The sequence below is a fragment of the Galleria mellonella genome, unplaced genomic scaffold (genome assembly GCF_026898425.1).
Source record: "Galleria mellonella isolate WM207_F2 unplaced genomic scaffold, CSIRO_AGI_GalMel_v1 utg284, whole genome shotgun sequence".
NCBI lineage: Eukaryota > Metazoa > Arthropoda > Insecta > Lepidoptera > Pyralidae > Galleria > Galleria mellonella.
Window position 1 is genome coordinate 1,368,966 of NW_026442065.1, and position 9,050 is coordinate 1,378,015.

Consider the following 9,050-nt stretch of genomic DNA (forward strand, 5'->3'; position numbering starts at 1 on the left):
CTAGGCTTGAGCAGGCATCGTTGTCTACAGAAATCTCATTTTCTTGCATTGATGCGATACAATTGTGCCCCTTTGAAGATTTGTGAAATTTATAAGAATACCAAATCGGCTTACACGTTAACTAGGGGTGACTGGCAGCGGTGACACACAGACAACCTCGTAGCCCTCGCTCTGTTTGTATCATTCAATTGCTATATGGAAAGTACGACAGCTATAGTGCTGTGTCTAAACTTTATTTAATGACGACGTCAATATTTTATTAATTTTTATTTATTTATTTTTTAACTTTATTGCACCAAAAACATAAAAATAAACAATTCAAATTAAATACAGATTAAAGGAGAGAAAGGGATTGTTAGTAATGGAGACTGAGAATCCCATTGCTAGCAATATACCCAACCAGGTCGACCTCCTCGCGGTTCCCCCTGGAAACTATCATGGTTAATTCTTGATGAATTCATCATGATGGACTAACTGGCCAATTTTCATTCTCATCTATCTCCCTTCACTGGTGCTCCGCCAGCGTATCCCGTTAGCGCAGCCGGGGTTACCATACCATTTCGACCTGTGTCTAAACTTTATTTAATGACGACGTCAATATTTTATTAATTTTTATTTATTTATTTTTTAACTTTATTGCACCAAAAACATCAAAAAAAATAAAGATTAAAATCAAAAAAAATAAAGATACATATAAAGGTACAAAAGGCGGTCTTATCGCTATGGCAATTTCTTACAGACAACCTTTGGTTAAAGGAGAACATAGAGAAGTTTTAATAATAATAATAACCCATTTTATCTCAAGTATGTGTTTAATAATTGAAGAACATCAATTTAAAAAATTGGTGTTAACTAGCTAGACAGGGGGGAAAGGGATTGTTAATAATGGAGTTTGACAGCCCCATTGCTAGCAATATGCCTTATTAGGTCGACCTCCACGTGATTCCCCCTGGAAACCATCGTGAACAATTCTTCTTGAATTCGTCACGATAGGCTAACTGACCTACTTCATCCTCACCTATCATCCTTCATTGATGCCCCGCTGGTGTATGCCGATAGCGCGGGTAAGGTTATCATTAGTTTCATCCATTAAAAAAAAAAAACTAGCTAGACAAAAAGAATAAAATATTATAATTTACTGAACGAGGTATTACTTTGCAGAAGTCTATATCACTGGTTAGTTAATTAGAATTATTTTGTTTCAATACATCACCATAAGTTACCAGACAGACAGTTTACCAGAGGGAGACTTTGTACAAAAGTCGATTGCTTGGACACCTCTGTCCCATTCGTGTTTCTACCGTGAAGCAGTTGTTTGCATGGCTGTGTTTCGGTTTGAATGGTGGGATATGGCGTGAATTTACTGGGTACAGAGTAATAACACCTGAGTCCTCAGGAATGGGGGGCCATGCGTTGCCATATACATATATATATATATATATATATATTATTTAGCCGTCAAGTGGTGTAAAGAAGTTCTTCAGTAACAGCATTACTCATTTACATAATTATTATATGCAATTTAACTTTAAATTAATTATTTCATTAGCACAATTGAGTGATAAATCTATACATTTCTTTAAAATTTCAAGGGTTTGCCATAATTAAAGCTATTGCTTTTGAGAAAAAAAAATTACAATTATAAATGATCGAAACTATTTAATCAATAGCAGGATACTACAGAGAAATTAGACGACATTCTATTTGGAGATATTAAGTGCAGTCCCATCTCTAAAGACGGCTCGGTGCGTAAGTGGATTTGCCTTAAGCCCATTGCGGCCAAGCTGAGTGTAATACCTTTCACATTTGTCAAAACTGGATTTGCTACATCGGTGTATCTTTATATTAAGCCGCTACTTTATTGGGCTGATTCATTATACTCAAAATATTAATCTGCAAACAAACTTAATTGGAATTCGTACAAGTAAACTGCAAAAAAATAATGAAATAAGTCGTGACAAAATATTGATGAACAATCAAAACAATGATTTTTACTATTTTTGAATCATTAAGTTTGCTTTTGTTACTATATTTTTTTTTTATACATCTTAGAATGGCAAACAAGCTGACGACCCACCTGATGAAAAGTTGTAACCGTCGCCTATAGACATGAGCAGTACCATGGACATAACAGAGTATACTGTTTCGCCCATGATACCCCCCATGCATTGCCATTCCTGAGGACTCAGGTGTTATTTCTCTGTACCCAGTAAATTCTTTCCCATTTTTCTTCCCAATCGGTTATCGAGTCAAATTACGTGACCTGTCCATTATAAATCGACTATATACGTACTTCCACATAAAAAATTTCACATATTTAATTACCAAAAGGATCTAGAATTGATTTAATTAACAGGAAGCACAATACCTAGTGTCTAGTGTGTTAGTAGTGTGAACTATGAGATGTCCTGGTGACATGTTGCACGCGCGGTGTCAAGTGAGTGCATCGGATCGCTTGTGCAACGTGACGCGGGTAATCGTCACAAAAGCGCCCTACTTGCGACGCCCAACTGGCACTTTTGTATTCTTTCCTCTTTTTTTATTCGACCTTTACACTTTTCCCTTACGTGGATTTATGAGTAAATTTTTCTACGGAAAAATACTTTAATGATGACAAAACCAATATTAAATTGTATTTTACTATTTATTAAGGAGTCCCTTTGCGTGATAGAATCTGAGACGAAGAGATCCGCCAAAGAACCAAAGTAACCGATATAGTCTAAAGGATAAACAAGCTCAAAAATAGTTTTGGTATAATATGTCATTTACTCGTAATTTTGCCAAAATCGAAGCTACTTTGCGTTTTCAGCCAACTTCAAAAAGATTTTCAAGTCGGTTATATTTTTTTTTGGTTTGTTTGTTACCTCATAACAAAATTTTTCTACCTCTGCTATAAACCGATTTAGAAAATACTTTTTTTTTATTATAAAGGATATACTTACAGATTAATCCCATAGAAATTTTCTCAAAATTTGTTCAGTGTTACAAACTCCTTTGTAATTTGTAATTTCTAATATTGTATTCTTTTAATTATTCATTTTTTTATAAACTGTCAGTATAACTTTTCAACACGAACCGGCGTTTTCTTTCTAACAATCAGTTCACAATATTATTGGTCCTTCTACCGTTTAAGTGTTGGAAATGGTACTCACACGTTCCCAAAAAGGTAGGCCGTCGAATAAATACGAAAATACCATGGATCACAGCAAGAATGGACAGTCAAACCCTACGTATGGAGATCAAGGGACGTCGGAGGCTCAATGTGCGTCCACCAGTCAAATGGATGCGCCTTCGGAGGGAGTTCACGTGGAGCCCCCACCCAGGTCTCGGGGTGACAGTCACACCGCATCGAGAAGATCCACAGGGAGTATGGTAAAGGCTAGGCTTTTAGCAGCCGAGGCGGAGCACGCTCGCCGGCTCGCTGAGTTAGAACGTAAAGTTGCGGATGCTGAGCTACGCGCACAGCTCGCCGCTATAGAGGCTGAGAGTAGCGTACATGCAAACTCGTATGCAAGCTCGTGTATGAGTAGCAAACAGGTTGAAACGTGGTTGAATAATAACCCGGGTGATGGCCCGTTAGCAGAGGAGCCGATCGATCGGCAACCCGGCATTAGTGCCCCAGAGGTCCCTGCGTCACACTCTTTAGGGTTACCATTTCATCCTACTACTTCTCACAACTCTGTCAGTGATCCCCAGGGACAAAAGTACACGGGGAGTTTTGACGCACAATTCATAGCTAAGGCTATAAGTGATTTAGGTGCAGTCTTAACAAGTAATAAATCGAATAACTGTCATACCAAGTTGCCGTTATTTGATGGCAGTTGTGCTACTGAGTGGCTTAGCTTCAAACGTACATTTGTAGACACGGAAAAATTCTATTCAGCAGGTGAGAATCTCGCACGCCTAAACGGTGCGTTGCGTGGAGCCGCGCGGGAGGCTGTTCACGTCCTATTGGTATCGGCGCGTGACCCACAGCAGGTCATCAGTGCACTCGAAACCCGATTTGGATGTCCCGAGATGATTATGCTACAAGAATTAAATTCCGTCCGAGCCCTACCGAAAGTTAGTAGCGAAGGAAAGGATTTAGGTATTTTTGCGTGTCGAGTGAAAAACTGCATTGAAATAATGCGATTATTAAATCAGGCAGATTATTTAGGTTCACCTGAACTTTTCAACGTATTAGTTAGCAAACTGACTCCACTTTTACGTATGCGTTGGTTAGATTATGCAGCTAGTCATACTGAGGGAGGTAGTAAACTCGAGGTATTATCCGAGTTTCTTGTACGGGAGATACATTTACAAAATAAATTTGGAATAATTTCAGACACATATTTACATCCGTCGACCTCTCATACTACTCGTAATACATCAAATCACACACATAAACAGGGTAAGTATCAAGTTAATTGCAATACGGGAAGCGTGAGTTCAGGTTCATCTAAAAAACCTAATAAATCAAATGTAAATAAATCTGCAAACATGTCATGCATATTTTGTAAACAAACAGAACATGACATTGTCGTATGTGACAAATTTTTATCTTTATCTATAGATGACAGATGGAAATGGGTAAAGGCTAATAAGGTTTGTTATCGTTGTTTACGAAAAAATTCGCATAGATTTAAATTATGTAAAAATAAATCTACGTGTGGTAAGGATGGTTGTTTATTCAAACATCACTTTCTTTTACACAACAATAGCGTAGAACTTAACCTCGTTGCACATGCAGATGTAGATATTGTAGATTCTGATTCTTCTACATCACAAAGCGACAAGAATCAGATAGTAAATACTCGCAGAACTGAAGAATGTGCTGTCGAAGTTTCAGCTCATGCTACCACCACTTTTCCGAACACACTTTCTCGCTCTTTACTAAAAATAATTGCTGTCAGAGTGTCTGGTCCCAGTGGTACTGTCAACACATATGCACTATTAGATGACGGCTGTACTACAACACTGATTGACGCGAAAATTTCGAAACATATTGGTGCTGTAGGTCCCAAAGGTCGTGTGCATATTGACTGCTTAGGTGGACTTTCGAAAGTGAGTGATTTTTGTTTAGTTAATTTTACTATCCGAGGTTTACACAACGAAGATTCCTTTCAAATTCACGGTGCTCGTTCCGTTGATAATTTAGGTGTAGCTTATCAATACGGTATTCAAGCTGACGATTTGAAGAAATATCCTCATCTTTTCGAGATTGCCGATGAGCTTTGTTACGAAAACGCGCAACCTACAATCGTGATAGGGATTGATAACTGTCACTTGACAGTACCTAAATTAATACGAGCGGGTACTGCTACTGAACCGATGGCTATTAAGACTGCTTTAGGCTGGGTTGTTTGCGGACCTATTAGTAAAAGTAAAATAGGAAGTGGTCGTGATATAATAAATCACGCTACAGTTTTTGATGATTGTCAATCCGATAACATTCAAAATTTTGAAGAAATAATTAAAGAACATTATAGATTGGATTCAATTGGCATTGTTAAAAAAGAATATCGCGGTAGGTCGGACGCACATGCACTCAAAATTTTGGAAAGCACAGTGCGACGATTGCCTGATGGACATTTTGAAGCTGGTCTTTTGTGGCGTCCTGATATTAGTGTCGTGCCAAATAATTATAGATTAGCACTTTCACGTTTTCTTAGCCTAGAAAAGAAGATGAAAAGTGATAATCAATACGCGCAGTTATATCGTCTGAATGTACATGCTATGATAGACAAGGGCTACGTTGAGGAATGTCACAAGTCACCAATAGGTATTTCCTGGTATCTCCCGCATTTTGGGGTGACACATCCGCATAAACCAGGAAAATTACGCATTGTTCATGATGCTGCCGCTAAATTCCAAGGGATCAGCTTAAATTCTTTATTATTACCCGGTCCTGATCTCTTACAGCCCCTTCTTAGTATACTCATGCGATTTAGGGAAGGCCCTATTGCTTTAACAGCCGATATTCGAGAGATGTTTCCGCAGGTTAAGATAAGGGAGCAGGACCGAGACGCTCAAAGATTTTTATGGCGCGATTATCACACGCAGGAAATTAAAATATATCGCATGTCTTCAATGATGTTCGGTGCTTGTTCGAGTCCATGTACCGCGTTGTATGTTAAAAAAGTAAATGCTGATGAATTCCAAGGAGAATTCCCGGAAGCAGCACATGCCTCTGTATTTGATACATACATGGATGACTATATAGGATCGCAGGACAACATTGAGAAAGCAGCTCGTTTAGCTGCAGATATTGTAGAGCTGAATAAGCGAGCTGGTTTTGAGATGCGCGGTTGGGTATCCAACAATCCTGATGCCCTAGCACTTTTATCAAAAGACTTGGTTTCTACTTGTATCAAAAGTAGAAACGAGTCCATAGATTTAGGTAATTCGAACAACGACGTAAATGTTCGGACTCTAGGTCTTATTTGGCAGCCTAATATTGATACAATTTCGTTTAGTATTGGGTTCGAAAATGATAAATTGCCACATCAGATTACTAAACGTGATGCGCTTTCTTATGTAATGCGTATTTATGATCCTCTTGGTATTTTAGGACCTATAGTTTCCAGAGGGCGTATCATGTTTCAGAATATATGGCGTAAACGCCTCACATGGGACGACGAGTTACCTCAAACCGACTTGAAGATTTGGCATGATTGGTTTCAGGATCTAAAATTGATATCTAATCTCAAGATATCACGCTATTACGGTTTGAGTGAACCCGATATATCCGAACGCGAGCTTCACATCTTCTGTGATGCTAGCGAAATGGCTTATGCTGCAGTTGCATATTGGCGGATGATTTTCACAAACGGAGATGTGAAGGTCGTTCTCATTTCCAGTAAGTGTAGAGTAGCTCCATTAAAGCCGACTTCCATCCCCCGTTTAGAACTCCAGGGAGCGTTAGTCGCTGCTCGTCTAGCGTCATTCATAGTCGAATCTCATAACCATAAACCAACAAAACGATTCTTTTGGACTGATTCCTTAAACGTGCTAGGGTGGCTCCGGAGTGATGCGCGTACCTATAAGCCATTTGTAGCTCATCGTTTGGGTGAGATACTCGAACTCACACTAGTCAATGAATGGCGATGGGTTCCAACGCATAGTAATGTGGCTGATGATGCTACGCGTGTTAATCGTATTATTTTAACACAGTCGTCTCGTTGGCTTGTAGGTCCCAATTTTCTGTATGACAATGAGTCTAGTTGGCCATCATCTCCACCAGTATCTATGGCTGGTAGCTTGGACAAAAATGACGTAGAACTGAAACCGTCTACTCGTCATCACTCATGTGTTGTTAATCTCATTACGTCACAGCCATCTCCCATGCCTCTTGTAGTTAGCTCTGACAGACTAAGCTCCTGGTTGAGATTGTTAAGAGCAACGGCAAGAGCTCATAAATTCATTACCTTGCTGCGTCGGAAAGGCACTTCTGATATTACGGCTGAAGATTTGTCTGTTGCTGAAACACATTTACTGCGACATAGCCAGTTAGAAACGTTTGCGGAAGAACTTGTACTCTTGAAAAATGGTCAACCTCTACCACGGAAGAGCAAATTGTTCACGCTTTCCCCGGTTATCGATGAACAGCGAGTCATCCGTTTAAAAGGCAGGATTGATCGTGCAATAGACGTCGAAGATCACGTGAAGCGCCCTATTATCTTGGATGCTCGTCATCGGACTGTGCGTCTACTTATTGCCTATTATCACGAAAAGGCAGCTCATGGCAATACAGAGTTGGTAGTAAATGAACTCAGACAGTTTTATTGGATCATTCACCTTCGAAGCGCTGTTCGATCTGTTGCTTACAATTGCAGAGTCTGCAAGATAAGACGTGCTACACCGTATCAGCCTCCTATGGGAGACTTACCCGCTGCCCGTGTAGCTCATCACAAGAGACCCTTCAGTTTTACTGGTCTTGACTATTTTGGACCTCTTCAAGTTGCTGTTGGCCGACGTCGTGAAAAGCGGTATGTCGCTCTTTTTACATGTTTGGTGACTAGAGCAGTTCACCTAGAATTGGTACATAGTTTGAGTACCGATGCCGCTATTATGAGTTTACGCAGATTTATTGGTAGACGTGGGGTTCCTACAGAAATCTGGTCGGACAATGGGACGGCATTCGTCGGTGCCAATCATTTATTGAAGTCTTTGTATGGAGCTGAAATGGAACTGTTTGCTGCAAATGAGTGTATTTCTTGGAAATTCATTCCACCATCTGCTCCTTTTATGGGCGGTTCATGGGAGAGATTAGTGAGATCAGTGAAAACCGCCATGCAAGTCACTTTGAAAGAGCGTACACCCAGTGACGAGATTTTGTTAACTCTTCTTATAGAGGCAGAAGCGCTCATAAATTCCAGACCTCTCACTCACGTGCCCTCTGACCCTGATCAGAGTGAAGCTTTGACTCCTTTCCATTTTATACTTGGAACTTCGTCAGGAAAACCAATACCTGCACGTCTAGAAGACCGAGACCTCTGTAGTAGAGCAGGATGGAAAAGGGCCCTACGCCTCGCAGATCATTTCTGGTCCAGGTGGGTTAAAGAATATCTGCCAACACTATTGCCTAGACGAGGGCAGGGTATTGCGCCAAGAGTGAATGTGGGGGACCTGGTGCTAGTTGTAGATGATCAACAACCGCGTGGAACGTGGCTAAGAGGTGTAATCACTGCAATTTATCGAGGACAAGATAGCATTGCTCGAATAGCCGAAGTACGGACGCCTATCGGCTTATTTAGACGCCCAATGAGGAAGTTGGTGCCCCTGCCTACGTAAAAAAGGGGAGTGTTACAAACTCCTTTGTAATTTGTAATTTCTAATATTGTATTCTTTTAATTATTTATAAACTGTCAGTATAACTTTTCAACACGAACCGGCGTTTGATTTCTAACAATCAGTTCACAATATTCAGTGTTTTATTTAAATCAATATAACTGGTATTTCCACAATTGAAGTCAGTCTTTTGTGGAATATAATGTTAAAAATTTTGTAAATAATCTTAATTTATTACAATAATAGAAATTGCCTGATATTACCCGTCACAATTAATCCAT

The 9,050-nt window shown here is 39.7% G+C and overlaps 1 protein-coding gene across 1 annotated transcript; it reads left to right on the top strand.

Moving 5' to 3' along the window:
* Positions 1-3,141: 3,141 nt before the first annotated feature.
* Positions 3,142-8,772, top strand: LOC128200841 (uncharacterized). Its single transcript, XM_052895547.1, has 2 exons — positions 3,142-4,390; positions 4,730-8,772. Exons 1-2 carry the CDS (start codon positions 3,142-3,144, stop codon positions 8,770-8,772), a joined length of 5,292 nt encoding a protein of 1,763 aa, XP_052751507.1.
* Positions 8,773-9,050: the final 278 nt, after the last annotated feature.